This window comes from Pelecanus crispus, chromosome 14 (assembly GCF_030463565.1).
Source record: "Pelecanus crispus isolate bPelCri1 chromosome 14, bPelCri1.pri, whole genome shotgun sequence".
NCBI classification, from domain to species: domain Eukaryota; kingdom Metazoa; phylum Chordata; class Aves; order Pelecaniformes; family Pelecanidae; genus Pelecanus; species Pelecanus crispus.
In genome coordinates this window covers 3,384,142-3,400,993 of record NC_134656.1, presented here as the reverse complement: position 1 = coordinate 3,400,993, position 16,852 = coordinate 3,384,142, and the positions used below count along the sequence as shown (strand labels likewise).

The 16,852-nt window shown below is 44.6% G+C and overlaps 1 protein-coding gene across 2 annotated transcripts; it reads left to right on the top strand.

The window, feature by feature from the left end:
* The first annotated feature begins 5,697 nt into the window (after positions 1-5,697).
* On the top strand, positions 5,698-9,889 carry GID8 (GID complex subunit 8 homolog). 2 transcript variants are annotated; one of them, XM_075721127.1, is made up of 5 exons: positions 5,698-5,736; positions 6,961-7,090; positions 8,250-8,446; positions 8,962-9,159; positions 9,486-9,889. In XM_075721127.1, the coding sequence occupies exons 2-5, from the start codon at positions 6,973-6,975 to the stop codon at positions 9,657-9,659; spliced, it is 687 nt and encodes a 228-aa protein (XP_075577242.1). In that variant the 5' UTR covers positions 5,698-5,736; positions 6,961-6,972; the 3' UTR covers positions 9,660-9,889. The 2 variants fall into 2 exon arrangements, with proteins under 2 accessions (XP_075577242.1, XP_075577243.1); XM_075721128.1 differs by lacking the exon at positions 5,698-5,736 and adding an exon at positions 6,308-6,458.
* Positions 9,890-16,852: the final 6,963 nt, after the last annotated feature.

Genomic DNA, 16,852 nt, shown 5'->3' with positions numbered 1-16,852 from the left:
CCTGCACATTTTTCCTCATGGGTTGGTAACACTGATTTCAGTTGGATTCCACAGTGTTTACTAAGATGGATTAGGGAATGAAAACACAAGGAAACATAAAAACATACTTAGCATTAATTCCATAGAATTACAGGATTCTGTCGAGTAACTTGACTACATCTTTTAGAAGCCTACATTCTATATACTAGACAGTATAAAAGCAGTAAAAGCTCAGGATTAACGTTGGAAAAGCTACTATTAGCTTTTTGCCTGATAGCATAGTCAGCCTCTTTCTCCACCTGTAAAACTGGGCAGTATTAATACTTACTTCACACAGGAACACCAAGAGGTAAAAAACCCCCAACAAATTCCTGTGCAAAAGTACAAGACACCATGATTAAAGGCAAGCAGAAGTTTAATTTTTGTTCTGCAGCTACAGAGCTACAATAAATGAATAGCATGTGGAAGTGAAATACCTTATGATTTGGTAGATCAAGCTGCACTGTGGTTTTTGCCCTGGGAAAAGCTAATAACATGTTGTTAATGGACAAATTTAGCATCTAGGGAGTGCTCAAACCCAGGAATTACACACCAAGGGAAAGGGAACGTGCAAAACAAGGAATTGCACACCAACAGTGAAGGGGGGATGCCTGCAACAGGGGATCCAGAGGTGAAACAGGTTTTAAATTCCTCTTGCACGCATTTGGTAAGAGGTTTACACCATCTCCATGTCATACTGATTCACTTTGCACACCCAGTGAATAGCATCTAAAAGCACATTAGACTTTCAACCCACAAAACCCCCTACATCTTTGCGCAATAGCCCCAGTCAGTATCTGCCTTTGCTGACTGAACACCTGTGTCACCTTCACTTAAATGGAACCATTAGCACCTCAGTTCCTTCCCTGCCTCCCTCCCTTCCTAATTCTTTTCCTGTTAGACCCCGATTTCCCTCAATTTGGGAAATTTACTCCTATGTAGGTTACTGGTCTGAATCTGCATTGTCCTAGCAGCAAGCAGAAGGAGCTTTTTTGTTGATGTATATAATGTGAGTTTTGTTCCGGTTTAGGCCCTTCTCATATAATATGATGATGGTTTCTAACTGGTTTGAACTCAAAACGCTGCTGGGAAATCCTAGCAGAGATTAATGACTATCAGTCAGCTTCTAAAGCAGTCTAATAAGCACCTTATCTACCTCCTCTTCTCACCCGAGAAGCTTATGCTGAGATACCTACAAATCCCTCAGCACTGCTCCCCTTAAAACTTTTTTTTCCTGCGGCTTTCCAAATCCTTTTCCGCTGTCAAGCAGTCAGTACACTGAGACTTTCCCCTGCAGCTGTTTATCCCTTGGGTTTCCCTAATTATTCTTTTCTAAACTTTGGGCGTCTACAAATTGGCCTTACTTACATTTGCAGCGTCTCACGCAAGGGTCTTCCGGCACGACCCATAACGCTCCTATTTGCGCCAGGCACCAAGGCATCATCCCCGTCTCGCAGGGAGAGGGTCCCCCCAGGTCTGGGGCGTCTCTTCTGCGCTCTCACCCACCCTTCCCTTCACCAAGATAGCAGCCTTTTCTAGTGGGTTTTTTCAAGATGCAAAGCCCTTGAATATAATACTTACTTTACGTTCACCCCTTCTCTCAGTTCTTCCTTACTGAATGTTCTGGTGAGCCAATTTCAGCAGCCAGGTAAAGACTAGAGACAGAGTTAGCCCATGAAAAGAGTAGGGATGAGTTCTCTTCACTCCTCCATCTCTAGCATCGGGTTGGTTTATTTATTTATTAAAAGATAATAATTTTAAGTCAGAAGAGACTAATTTCTGTTGGCTGTGCTCCAGTTTTACCTTTTTTTTTTTTTTGTGAAGAAAGGCCTCTGCCCTCAGAGTTCAGCACATCACTCAAAATAGGTAACTCGGGTATCAAGGTAATGTATCTTCTGGGTCCTTGATTCTCCAAGGCTCCTGATACTTCATTTTTCATAAAGACTACATGAACACAGAGAAATACTTTACTGGGGGTTAATCACATTCACATAAATAAAGCAATCCCCTTCCCTACCAGCTGACAGAGATTTACAGACTTCCCCCCCTCCCCAAAATATATACTGGTTTTTGCAGGGATTTTTGTGACTTCTCCAGGAATTCGTGATTTTGGTTTGGGATTCACTCAACTCCAAATATCAGTCATCAAAATACCTCTTTAAGATTTATCAAATCCTAATTCATGTAAAAATTCTATAAACTGCACTGAATTACAGTTATTATATGCTTCCTTACATCTCAGTTTTGTAGTCTTGCCCAAAAATCCAACTTCCCATGTTATTCCTGCCCTCATTACTGTAAGATTCTTGTAGGACTGTGGCATATTGAAGCCACGGGATAGTTTCCCAAGAGCAAAGTGTTTTGTGTCCATGCATTTTAATCCAACTTTGGAGTCACAGAAGCATCCCACAAGGTCTTGCCGGAGTAATAAGAGAAAGGTTTGGTTCCAAGTTTGGGGACAATGTGCGAGTTTTTAACAGAAGTTAGGCTTTAGTGATAGGAAAAGAGGGAACGCTGTAGGAAGCTTTTGCCCCGAATTGCTGCGCAGCTTTGTATCTTCCTACTCCCGTCTTCATTTTGTGAGGTTTAATAAAGAAAAGCCATGCAAGTTTGCTATTTCCAAATCCTTGAGTATTTCAGGCTATGAAGCACAACTAAAGACAGCAGCAGGTATTATACGAGAGATGATTAAATGTTTATTCAGTGAGATACAAGTTCAAACCAGAGGAACATGGAAGGTGACTGGGCAGCTTTCTATTAGGAAAGAGTTAATACAAAAGATGTGTCATTTATTACTCAAGACACTGCTCAATCCCCCAAACATGCAGAGTCTTCCTTGCACCCAGAACATTAGTAGGGAAAAAAAGGCCTGTTTCAAGATAAAGAAATAATAGTTTTATAGGTTTTTATATACTTAGGATTTTATCACATTGGGCTACTGCTGCCATCAAAAAAGGTGTCACTACAAGTAGTACTATACAGTATTACTTAACCAAATAAAAACAATTAATCCATTAGCAAGTCACTTTATTTTCAGGTTCGATAAGAAAATGTTTCACTAGTAACATTCAAAGTGTGTTTGTTGCGGCTAAAGTGGTTATAAAACCCCTTCTCTTAAATGAAAGCTCAGTTTCAAAGAAGGTTTGATGTTACCAGAAACATCAAAAAGCTAGGGAAAGCAAATGAAGGGGGGGGGGGGGGGGGGGGGAGAGGACAATGCAGCTGGCCACAATACTCTGCACAGAAAGATCACAAACTGCTTTTTTGTTAACATTATGGTTAAAAAAATGCCAACTCCTAAAATATTTTTAAAAAATACCCCAAACTATTTTTCAGGACAAGCAAAACAACTCAGGAGCTGCTTTTAGCCCATTTTTACTTTTCTGTAGCTTAGGAACAACAAAGGGGTAAAGAGAAATTTCTGCTGCAGTTGGCTGAACATCCCAAGCTGTAAACAAGCAGGCAACAGCACCACACAATCAGTATGCTGCCAAACAGCAGCTCACACATATTTTAACTTATTTATTATTCTACTTATTAGACAGCAATTACACCTACCCTTTACGTGTAAACAGCAGCTGTGGTAGGAGTTACACTCTGTTGCCTCCTCTCTGCTTGGGCTGCGTTCTCCCTTTATAGGAAAGTCAGGAAACCCTCGCAGAGAGGGGCATCTTCCTCCTCTCGCCTTCTTTATGGGAGTCTCCTGAGAAACTCCACCTTTTAGGGAGGAGCTGACAAGAACCAGGCAGGACAGCTAAGCCAGAGAGAGATTTAGAAGCCTGCCGGTTCACAAATAGAGCCTGAACGTTGATGTTTCCCAATGAGTCGAATTCATTGGGCTTAGTTTTTAGATTATAAGCCTGAGGAAGAGCCCTCTCCAATTAATAGCAATATTTGCCACACTGCAGCTTTGTCACATGGCTAACAACTAATGGCGTGTACTACTAAATATTGGGAGCTCTTTGTCCAGAACTCTGCATTGTTTATAAACTTGGAGGTTTGTTTGGGGAACTAAGTTAAAATATTAAATTATGGATGACATTGTAGATTTTTGCGGTTTCAATATAGAGACAATTGTAACGAATGTGAGTTTTGAAGGCTGCGCTTTATTGCACAGAGTGAAAAATCAGTAATTGTATCCACGTTCCCAGTCTGTGTAAGTGAAATTACATTTTTCTGAGGAATATAATTTGCAGCATTTCACACATAAAAGTTGTACCTCCTAAGCCTGCTCTCCATTTAAATACACAAATCGAGGTGTTGTCTTGGCTTTTCTGCGGAGTGCTTTCACTCGCAAACCACTCTGGACCCAGCCGCGGCGAGTTTATTAACTCTCCTCAGCAGGCAGGACAAATTTTGGTGGAGGTCGTAAATCAGAGCCCTCAACCGCGGCAAGTCACAGCCCAGCCTATCAGCCCTAGCAGGAATCGGTGGAACTGTACATTATATACCAGGCCGTGACCCACAACAGACCCTTCTCCCTTTCCGTCGTCCTGGCAGGGCCAACTCTGCGGGCAGCTGCGCGAGCTCCAATGGCCGACCCTGGCCAAGCAAGGCCCTACAACGGTGCTGCTACCACGGCAGCGGCTGCGTGCACGGCGCAGGGACTGGAGCAGCCCATCGGTCACTTGCTGCTCCGGTTGTGTCGGGGTTTAGCCCCAGGCAGCGGCTCAGCACCACGCAGCCGCTTGCTCACTGCCCCTGCCCCAGTGCGATGGGGGGGAGAATCGGAGGAGTGAGAGAGAAACACTCCTGGGGTGAGATAAGAACAGTTTAATAATTGAAAGAAAGTAAAATAGTAGTAGTAATAATAACAACAATAATAATGATACACAAAGCAAGCGATGCACAATGCAATTGCTCACCACCCGCTGACCGATACCCAGCCAGTTCCCGAGCAGCGATCGCTCCTCCCCGGCCAACCCCCCCCAGTTTCTATACTGCCCATGACGCCGTATGGTATGGAATAGCCCTTGGGGCAGTTTGGATCAACTGTTCTGGCTGTGCCCCCTCCCAGTTTCTTGTGCACCTGGCAGAGCACGGGGAGCTGCAAAGCCCTTGACTGGCATAAGCAGCACTGAGCAACAACTAAAACATCAGGGTGTTACCAACATTCTTCTCATATTAAGTCCAAAACACAGCACTATGCGTGCTACTAGGAAGAAAATTAACTCTATCCCAGCCGAAACTGTCACTGCCAGGCTTGGTGTCCCTCTCGCAGGGAGGCCCCCGCTGTCACCCCAGCCGTTACCAAGCCGTCAGGGAGGGAGCATGGCGGGAGCCAGCGCAGGCCCCGCCCCGACGCCTGCCTTGCGGCCAAGCGCCACGCAGGGGCTGAGGGGAGGCAGGGAAGGGACGAGGCCCGGCCCTCGACCCCGCTCGGCGCAGCGGCCCCGCTGACTACGGTGCCCCCGTCCCCACGGGCCGAGGCCCCGGCGGCCGGGGCGGCGCAGCGGCCATCTTGCGGCCGCCTCGGCGGTGCTGCGGCGCCCCCCCCCGGCCGCCTCTATGCTCCCAGCGGCCCCCGCAGGGGCGCGCCGAGGCGGCGGGGCGTACGCTCTGTCCCGCGCGCCGACTCTATGGTTGCCTGGTCTCGCCGCTCTGCGGGCGCTGATTGGTCGAGAGGGCGGTTCTCGCGAGATCCGCGCGCCAGCGGCCTGGCGGAGGCGGCGGAGCAGCCCGCGTTCGTGCGTCGGAGCCGGCAGCGCGGCGCGCTCGGTAAGATGGCGGCGGCGGGCCCGCTCCTTCCCTCGGGGGGATCGGGGGCTGGCGGGGCCCTGCCCCTGGCCCGGCGGGTCGGCCCGCTGTCGACCGCCGCGGGCGGTGGGGAGGCGCTGGGCCTGTGGCGAGCGGGGCCGAGCGCTTCGGTGGCCCGGGCCCCGGGGAGGGGCTAGCTCGGGGGCAGCGCCTCGGCGGGCCGGTGGCGGGCGGGGGCGGCGGCGCGGGGAGGTGGGGGTGCCCCGGCGGGCGGGGGCCACCGCGGCCCGTTGCGGCGGGAGCCCCGTTCCCCCGCCGCGTGGTGGGGAGCGGCGTGAGCGCGGGGCCCGGGACCGATCGGCCCCTCCGCCGGCCCCGGGCTGCCCCTGCCTCCCGCTGGGCAGCTTCCCTGGGGCCGGGGTGGCTTTGGCCGCAGGTCGGAGGAAGAAAGAACCTGTTGGAAATGGGCCGGTGCGAGGAGGCGCGCTGCCGCTCGGTCTGTCGGAGCGGGGTGGCGGTGCCTGTTGCTGCTGTTGTTGCCGCCTCTCCTCCCCCTTCCGCTGCCCCTGTGCTCGCGACTTGGAAGCAGAAATGACTAAATGCCTGCTTAAATTTTAGCAAAGCGCTTTCCTTCTAAATCGGAAAAATATAGTCGAGAAAAATACTCGGAGATAACATTTTAGTAGTGTTGACAGGAGTACTTCTGGGGACAGCAAAGCTAAGCTAGTGGAAGTCTTGTAGTGGTACGTTGGGTAATGTGTCATGTACGGTTTGGTAGCCATACGATATACGTAGCTATCCTGTCTAAGTTTTGGTGAAAACTTTAAAGCAAATATGGTTTATGTAGGCTTTGCTTTAAAGGTGTGTTACAGTTTTTCTGGTTAGCTGTCAAACTTCGATTCACTTGTTTCACGCTGTGATGCTCTGTGTCCTGTGTAACTTGTAAACAGGATTTATTTGGAGTGGATTTAAGAGTAAGTAGAAGGTGGTATTTGAAATTTTTATTCTGTCAATTGATGAAAGCAGCTTTAGAGACTGGCTAGTTAGTAGACGTGAAAGCGCAGGAACAAGGAGGAGAAAAATGTAAAATTGCGGTTTGAGATGAAAGGGTCTCTTTTGGGCTATTAATTTAAAAGATCTCATAAAAAAGATATAAAGATGGTAGTAAAATAGTGCTTCCGCACATTAAACTTACTTCTTCTTGAATCATGTTAAATGAAATGCTTTGCTTTTCTTTTCTTGTAGTAAGAGTCCAGGATGAGTTATGCAGAAAAACCTGATGAAATCACGAAAGATGAATGGATGGAAAAACTTAATAACTTGCATATCCAGAGAGCAGACATGAACCGCCTTATCATGAACTACCTTGTGACAGGTAAAAATGAGTAGTCATGCTAGGAGGCTCTTAAATGCACGTTGCTTATTTTACCGAGACAGACAGTTTTGGCTAGAATATGCTACGAGATGGAGTGAAATTAAGGGCTTTAAGGATTCAGTGATTGCTGTTGGCTTCTCTGAGCAATGTACACCTGCTCTTGTGTTCTCTTAAGTGGAAACTGACTACGATTCAGAGACCGAGCAGTTATTCTGCCATAAAAGTGACATTTATTAACTTATCTCTTCTGCTAAAAGATACAGGGAAAAAAGTATTTTCTGGAATGCTGTTAACAAACATGACCCACTTCTGTGTGATGTCATTTTTGTGCCATTAAAACAGAGTTCAAGATATCTTGCAGTTGTTACATAGCACTTTGAAAGCTGTGCAGAACAACTATCAGAAGCACGTTTTAACTGGCTAGAAAGATAAACTCTAAAAGGGCTCTGTTGCCAAAATAGTTTGAGACCAAAAATACTACCCCCTTCAGCATATAGCCTAACTTAGAACAATCAAAAACCCTCGGAAATTGTCCCTAGCAATTATGTTGCATACCATCACAGTAAGGTCTACTAGGGCGGAGGCATCTGCATCCGATCTACACCCCTGTTTACATTGGTGTGTAGGTGAAGCCTCTGGGATGGAGGAAGAGCATCTTCGTGGTGTAAATCATTTTTGTGTGTGTGAAAGTATGACTTAGGATTTAAAATAGCTGTTGCAACTTTCAAAAAAAAATAGTGTTAGTATGAGAAATCAAAATTATTTTTTTCTTTTTCTTCTCAGTAAAACTGCTAGGTCTTTGTAAACAGATTTGGGGGCTGGAGGGAGAAGCAAAACCACCCAAATTTTGACATTTTGAAGATCCCATTTTGTACACTGCTCTATTTAAGTATAAAACAAGCTTTCAAGTTAAGAGGTGTTGGACTACAAGTTGCAGGAATGCTTTAGAGAATGAGGGCACTTGAGTTAAGAATGAATTAAGCATGTACTGTTAGATGCCTGTTGGATAAATGCCTATTTAAATAGATAAGAATTTTTCAGAAGTTCAGACTTAATCTTTAAACCCCAAAATGCACAAGCAATACTCAAATCTTTTTAAGCCGATTTTTTTTAAGTGTTTCATAAAATATATTTTATAGGTAAAATGTTTCTATTTCAGAGGGCTTTAAAGAAGCAGCAGAGAAATTTCGAATGGAGTCTGGAATTGAACCCAGTGTTGATTTAGAAACTCTCGATGAAAGAATAAAAATTCGAGAAATGATATTGAAAGGACAGATTCAAGAAGCCATTGCGTTAATAAACAGCCTGCATCCAGAATTGCTAGATACAAACAGATATCTTTACTTTCATTTGCAGGTAAGGACAGGTGGCAAACTTTATCTTTGTCTTAGAGGTGGCTGAGAGACTGGAAAAAGTAGTGCAGATTTTACGAGCATGTTGGGAGGTTTGGGACTGAACATAGATGCAATTTCAAGTGTTTGTTCTTGGCCTCATTTTGCAGCAACTGGAAACTTTGTGGCACGGTGCAGCAACCATTATGTACAATTAGTAACGTGAAAACTTAGAACAGCAGCAGTGGCCTGTGACTTAGCAACTTCCAATTACTGTTAGTCTGAATTTCCAGTAGTTCCTCTAGTGACACGTCTTTTCAAAACCTGTTACCTAAAAGCGTGAAGTTACCTTTTTCAGTAGATTTTGTAGACAAGTCTGCTGTTCCTTGTCTCACACGTTGGGAAGAATTGACTTCAAACTGTCAAATTATGGATTAGTGTGTGTCTCAAATTACACGCTAATGTCTGAAGGTTACAGTCTTGAAATACTGAAGAACTGTTAATTTGTTTAGCTAATATTGCTGTGTCTTTTGTATGTAGCAGCAGCATTTGATTGAACTGATTCGGCAGCGTGAGACAGAAGCGGCTCTGGAATTTGCTCAGACCCAATTAGCAGAACAAGGCGAGGAGAGCAGGGAATGCCTGACAGAAATGGAGCGTACGCTGGCTTTGCTTGCCTTTGATAATCCCGAAGAATCACCATTTGGAGACTTGCTTAACATGATGCAGCGACAGAAGGTAGTCCTTTCTCAAAAGGAAGCTGATGTCTTTTATTCGTATGTGGTGAAAATGATGTCCAAATATTTTTGAAATGTTTACAAAAAATGTATATAGTGGTATGCAAAAGAACAGAAGTATTTCTTAAGCGAGATTCAAAAAAATGGTGTTAATGTATTCAACTTGGCGCTCTTCCTTGTTTTCTCCAGGCTCGTAGTCTGTGGAGCTTTGTCCTGACCATGTTCTGAGGAATTAGCGTGCTAGGTGTGATCTTCTCGATGTCTGTGTGACATTAGCAGTGTTAATCATGGGAAAACTATTACTGAAGCCCAGTATTTCTTTTCCAGGTATGGAGTGAGGTTAATCAAGCTGTTCTAGACTATGAAAATCGTGAATCAACACCCAAGTTGGCAAAATTACTGAAACTACTACTGTGGGCTCAGAATGAGCTGGACCAGAAGAAAGTGAAATATCCCAAAATGACAGACCTCAGCAAGGGGACAATTGAAGAACCCAAGTAAAACGTGTGCAGATGGACATCAAACAATCTTAGTACTGCACAGTATACATTTATATCAGTCTGTGACTGAAATATTTTTACTACAGTACAGCACTCAATTCAGATTTTTCAATGAACATCTAATTTGAAGGGAGAAAAGTCCCTTTTAAATGCTGCAAAAACTGCATTGAAAGGCGCTGTATCTCTTTGAAAGTCTGACTTAGGCTATGCACTATAATACATTTTTAAAAACCAATTAAACAGGACAGGAAAAATAGCATTTTTAAAAGTACAGAACTCAAGCTTTCTAATTGGCTACTGATGCCTAGTTTAGTGGCCAGTGAGTTAATACGGAGTTATATTGGCAACTATTCAGTTAAGTTTAACTGTCTCCTGTTTGAAATGTGTATATAGAACAGTGAATATTTTCTACCTTTAAGTTATAGCCAGATATACATTCCCCTTAAAAGTAACTGGTCAAGTTTTCATCTATAAACTTTGCAGTAAGGTCAACCTTTTGCTTAGGAAATAGTGTACAAACTTGTAAATCATAATTTAAGGACTTTTTTTTTCCTTGTTTCTGACTTTTTGGTGCTTTATATGGTGAGAGCTATGTTCATAATGGATCAGTGACCCATCTTTTCAGGAGGAGTATTGTTGGAAATAATTTTTTTTTTTTCCCCTTAATTTTCACGAATGACCAAAATGGCCCCCAGAGGCATGAGGGGTTTTGTAACGGGCCTTTCCCCTGCTATATTAAATTTGTAGCTGTAGACACTGCGGTGATTCTACTAAAGCTTTGAAGGCCACTGGATGTTTGTAAGCTGAAAGACATGCTTGTGTTAGGAAATTAAGTGGGGGGAGAGATGCTCATTGAAGCCTCTGGTGCATCGTCTTGTGCAGGATCTGCCTTTATGCTTGCCGAATAAGAATCGTAGTTTTAGAGCTACTTGGGCTGTTTTTATGCCTTGAGCTGAGCAGAGCAGGGCTGTCTAAAACCAGAAATTTCCATTTTCTCAATTCTTCCATACCTTTCTGAAGAGATGCAGTTCATCTTCACCTGTATTTGTTTACTGACTGTCCTCACTCCAGTTAGGATTATAGGTTTAATGTTTTACATGTGAAGTCCAGACTTTCAAGTCAACAAATTGTAATCTTCTGGGTATGGGATGTGCTGGTCGACTCAGTTTTGCAGCACTGTACACTGGTATGTATCCAGTGGTAGTAAGCACTAATCTTGCCAAATCGATCTCTAGATTTTTAGGTCTGTATATCAAGTTATCACAGATTTGCTGAACAAAGACCGAGCTGATGGGTGAAATAGCTTAACATCGTGAGACCATGGCAGTTGTCACACCAGTCCCATACTGTACATAATCTAGTCTTGTATGGTAGATATTACCCTGTAGAATGAAACTTAGTTTTCACTTAATTTTACTGGAATACTTACGCATTAAACTGTATAAAGCTTTGCAGATACACCTGACTTACAGAAACTAACAAAACCTGTTACTGATTGCATTACTGTGAACACTGTTTACTTGTGTAGCTATTTTTTGTGGGGGAAACCATTGTTTGTTAAGCAGCTATTAGAGATGCAGAGCGCCAAGGTTAAGCTAGATGATGGGTATAACAAAGTGATTTGTTATCATTTATTACTGATCGTTCTGTTCTCCACTTTAAGGCATTTCTGGTATGGAGGTCTTAAAGTTTATACATAACAAACAAGCTATCAGTAGGCCCCCAACTACAGAGCGGTATGACTTTCCTTCACCAAGGCTGGTTATTCTAACACCGAACTTTTAACAGTTGTGGGGGGGTTTTTTGTTGGGTTTTTTTTGTTGTTGTTTTTTTTTTTTTTAATTTTTTGGGGGGCGGGGGGGTTTTTCCAGTCGGCTGATGTCTGAAAACCATGTATAACTTTTAGTTTGTGAGAAACTGTATGGTTAATGTAACTTTGTTTAATAACAAACTGCAGAAAGAAAACTGGAATAGCTCTTAATTTCTTTGCATATAACGGATCAGCTTTTCCTCTGTTCTGACACGTGTGTTGTTAAATCTCATCTAAAGCTTCTCCCAGATGAAGTGGAAAGTGGTGCGTTTTTGTGGCATGGCTAGCATTTTTCTCCATGAGAAATGCAGTATTACAGTCCTGGTTGAGAAGTTCAGTGTACTTCTAGAACGCTACATTAATTTCATATAGTATTTGGGCAAAGACTGAGCATAGATTACTTGAATTTTCACTAGCTTGGTTTTTTTTTCCATTTAAAAAAGCCACGGTTTTTAAGGGGTTTAATATAAAATTAGTATAGAACTATTTCACTTTGTTTTTATGAACATGCCACATTGATAAGCAGCTTTAATCTGTAAAGTTTTTGGTAACTGCAAGAAAATATTCGAAAGCTATGCATTTTAGTGAAAGCATAGAGGTAGTGATAATGGTACTTCTAAGGATCTTTATATTAGTGTATATAAAATAGTTTGCATATACAAATATAATATATAATCTGTTTGAAATACTCTTGAATGGTAGGGGCTGTGAAACATATTATAATTTATGGAAATATTGTACACAGTAAACAGACCTCTCAGTACACGAATGAACTTTTGTCATATGCATGAGAAATGTCTTATTTGGTGACTACTAATGAATGGGATTTTGTTAACCCATTTTTGTTAGATAACCACTTTAACAAATATTGTTAAATGCCACTCTGATCAGTTTGCTTTAGTGTAAAAAAATACGTATTTTGTTCCACTTAATTTAGAACAATATGAAAATAACTTTTGTAAGAAGATTTGTTCCAAACTCAACGGTGGCAAGCAAGTCTGGTAATTAAACGTGGTACACTACACTCATTCCTCCAACCTTTCCTTTGTTGAAAGCAAGTAAGATTTTCTTTCATTAATGCTATGGACATGAAGAAGTTGGGTTGTAAAATATCCTGTCTTACATGCCTCTGCAGAAAGGCTGTTTATTGAGTGTGTTTTGATGAGGCTACAAATCTCTCTCTTTTTCCAAAACCTGTCACCTCCCCAGTAACTGTCCTCCTCGCTGGTACCGTGTTTCTTTTCTGCCTGTCAAATCTAAGCTAAACTGTGGTTGCTTCTGTTGTACAATGGAGTCATTTGTGAAGGGTGGGGGATAACGGGTTTCCATGAAGATGAAGTGCTGGTGGTACTTTCTGAGAAATACTTACTGAACTGTTTAATTTTATGTAGCTGGAAAAACAGAGGCTGCTGCACAGAAACTAACAGCAGAATTTTAAGTAAAGCATTTCCTCTCAAGACTTTTGAAGACGCAAACGTACACAGCTTGAAACCAGGTGAAGTACCTCTCTCTTTAAGATGATTTCATTGAAACACTTTTAGCTCCTTCCACCCACACTAAAAGAAAAAACTGAAATGAATGTGGAGAGCACTTATGTAGCATTTAAGGTGTGTGAAATTACCTGGGAAGAATTCTGTCTCCTTTCTGCTCCTTGTACATATAGGGGAAGCCGTTGCATTATTCTAGGATGATTTTATTGTTTTTAATTTGTAAAAATTCATGCTTTGTATGCTTGAGTATAAGCTTAAAAGCATTACTTAAAAAAAATCCTTGACTAGTAGATGAGTGTTGCTCGACTTATTTCAAACCACTTTCTGTCCAAGTTCGTTACGAAGCTTATTAAATTGAGTTGGAGCGTGATCCCTGTGTGTCTTATCTTCACTGGAAATGGGGCCTCCTGCTGTCAACAGCAGCTGAAAGCATCCTTGAGATACTTACCTCGAAGAATAGGAAAGGATAGGGAGTCATGTTTTGCCCTAAATCTGCCTTTAGGCTACAGCAAGTTGAGACGGGTTCTGACCTGCACGGTAGATCTCTCTTCCATCTAGAAGCAACGTCACCGGTCAGTGTTTCTGCTATAAAGTTGGTGACGAAAAGGGGCGAGCAGGGTTTATAGCTGTTGCATGAGCAACGGTGTCCCCAGCCCTGCCCGTCAGCTCGTTCGCTTTGTGTGCTCAGCTGTGCAGAGACAGAACACAAAGCTTATGAATAGCACCCTCAAAAGGATTTGTATTTCTCAATGGACGTGTCTAGGTGCTAGAAAGTATTTTTATTCTTTTCCTCTCCCCTCCTGTCTTCATATAATTACAATAAGGACAAGATTGGCCGAAGTACCGGTGGGCTCCACGTCGATACGATCAGGCACCTCAGAAGCAGAAAGCCCTGTGCATTCTGTCCTGCTCCTCCTGTTACATAGGGGTTCCAGCAACATCCTGCCACCTTACACCCACCTGGATCAATTTCTGCATGGCAGTTGCTGTTCACTTAAAAGCAGTCTCAATTCTCTGATCATTTGCTTATTTTTCAGCATATGGCTGGCTGCAGTGGTTTTGCGAAGTTGCGTTATTTGGTGCTAGAAACCACGTGCGTTTTCTTGTGACTGCGGACGAGTCGCATTGAAACTGCTCTTGGTTAGCAGGGGGCTTTCAAGCTACAGTTGGCCTGTCCGTCCAGGAGACAGCAGCTGTCCTTTACGCGATGTGTGCGCCTGTTTCTCCATTCACACCCCTTCAAGGTTTGGTCTTGATCTGTGCTTAACTTCATAAAATCTTCAAATAATACGTCCATTGTCTGGATAAACGTCGGTGATAGTAAATCTCACGCTCAAATATTAACTCAATAATCTTTTGATTGGCTTAATCTTTTGACAGGTTAAGGTTAACGCAGGAAAAACTAGAGGAGATTGTGTTCTTGCATAGGATTTTCTTTAGTCAGCACCTGTCTTCTCAACTGATTCCATTTGCCGTTTAATCAGGTTAGTGGGAGGCTTGCTCCTAGAAAATTATGCAGCAGTAAAAGGAAGGATGTTTGTGTCTTTACTTTTTAAACTTACTTATGTGCATGTGATGGCTGTTACGCTCGCTTTTTTTTAACTGCAGCTATTTTTGACAGTGAAACTAGCTGCTTACGCGAGAAGCAAATTAGTCAAAGCAGCTATTCATTGAAGAGGTGATGCCGAGCAGTACAAGGAGAGGAACTGAAGAGTACAACAAATAAAACTTTGTGTGACGTACTTAATTTCCAAATTGAATCCTAATTTTAGTAAGTTAGTAGCCAGCGTTGCAGTTTCTGTGTTGGAGGTGCTCGCATCCCACAGCAGTGAGGCTTGTAGTAACTCATACGCGGGTGTGAGTTAATAAGCATTCCGTATCTGTGAGTACTGTAGCCTGCCCAAATCTCTTCAGTTCTTCTCTGAGCTTATTACACGCATTTCACTTCTTTAGTTACATCAGCCCTCATCTCCCCTTCTGCCTCAAATTAACTCCAAACATATACGCTATTTAAAAAAATCCCATACTGAACAATGGTTTTGATTTTTGGCTGCATTTTACCATGACTTGGCTCCCTCTTCTGGAAACGGGCACAGTAGCAGAGTCAATAAAAATTCTTTATAGTTTCCAGTTTCCTGTCCAAATAAAGGGAGGAAAGCCTACAACTGGGTGAAGGCTAAGCCCTGTGGTTACTACACACGGTTCCCCTCAGTTTCCACTTGCCCCGAAGCTGCTTGTAGTTCTTTTCTCTGTTGGTAGCAGGTCTGGGCGACTGTGTGTGACTATGCTGCAGGCCTTTTGGGGGAGATCTCTCTCCTCTGAGGAAGAAGCGCTGAAGCAAAGGACAAAGTATGATTTTTTTTTTTCTTTTCTTTTTTTTTTTTTTCTTATGTCAGCGCTGGTGACCTCCTTCTTCTGGAGTTGTCTCTGTAGTGTGTGAGGAACCTTTTGCTATTTCATTCTCTAAGGTTTAGCTTGATAATACTGTTACCCCTCTTAAGTAGCTAACTGCTCTTCAGGGACCTGCAAAGTATTCCTGGTAGGAGAAGCATGGGTGAGTTAGCTAAACTGTAGTCTGCTGCAGGCTTAATTTTAACGAGCATTTCCAGTCTGCTGGCTGCAGGAGCGGCAGAGGGGAGATGCCTGCCCTGCACCTGCGCCCTGTACTTTTTGGTGGAGCCCAGACGCTCCGGTACCTTTCCCGAGGGCCGTGCAGGAGCTCCTCCGGCCATTGCTGACCTGGAGTTTGGCCCTGCCTGCATCCAAGCTGCTGTCGGTCACGGAATCACCTGCATGATGTCTTCACAAAGCTCCGCCGCCTGCCCATTCAGATTCCTGAGGCGAGTCCTCTTGTTTGGACTGCGATAACCATCATTTTAATTACCTGTCTCCGTAAAGGACTCTGATTATCTCTCTCAGATACTTACAGCAAGGCGTCAGCTCTATCCAACAGAGTTCAATCAAGCTGCAACAATACCCATTCCTATTTTTTTTTCCCCTTAAATTCTTTGGAGGGGAATATATTCAGTCCTAATCCTTAAAAAGCAGAGATGGAGACTTTTCTGCTGGCAAAGCTATGACAGCTGGCGGAGCGGGGGGCCGTGTCGCCAACAGCGCGTGTAAAGTCGCGCTTGCCAGGTACGCGAGGGAGAGGAGGGACCCTGCTCAGTCCCCTCCGTTAACCCCGCTCCATTTTGCCGATGGAGGTGTCCGTGCTTACCGGAGGAGGGGGAAAAAAAAAAAAACAAACAGAAAAAAAGACAGAAAAAGAGAAAAAAACCTCTACAAGTTTGTGGGTGATGAAGAAAATGACACAGACAGACAGACAGACACAGACACACACCCCCGCCTGGGCCGGGCGCCTTCCCGGGCCGTGCACCCGGCACCGCTGGTTCGAGACTGCCCCGGCAGCGGGTACGGGCAGCGGGTACGGGCAGGGGGTACCGGGAGCGGGTACCGGGAGCGGGTACGGGCAGCGGGCAGGGGGGTACCGGGAGCGGGTACCGGGAGCGGGCACGGGCAGGGGGTACCGGGAGCGGGTACCGGGAGCGGGCACGGGCAGGGGGTACGGGCAGCGGCTACGGGCAGGGGGTACGGGCAGGGGGGAGCGGGTACCGGCAGTGGGTGCGGGCACAGGCAGCGGGTACGGGCAGGGGGTACCGGCAGCGGGTACGGGTAGCGGGTACCGGGAGCGGGTGCGGGCACGGGCAGGGGGCACGGGCAGCGGGTACGGGGAGCGGGTACCGGGAGAGGGTACGGGCAGCGGGCACGGGCAGCGGGTACGGGTAGCGGGTACCGGGAGAGGGTACGGGCAGGGGGTACCGGGAGAGGGTACGGGCAGGGGGCACGGGCAGCGGGTACGGGTAGCGGGTACCGGGAGAGGGTACGGGCAGC

Coding starts and splice junctions, on each gene's coding strand:
- GID8 (XM_075721127.1), top strand. CDS start 6,973: ATGAGTTATGCAGAAAAACCTGATGAAATCACGAAAGATGAATGGATG. Junction 7,091..8,249: donor CATGAACTACCTTGTGACAG/GTAAAAATGAGT, acceptor TTTCTATTTCAG/AGGGCTTTAAAGAAGCAGCA. Junction 8,447..8,961: donor ATCTTTACTTTCATTTGCAG/GTAAGGACAGGT, acceptor TTTTGTATGTAG/CAGCAGCATTTGATTGAACT.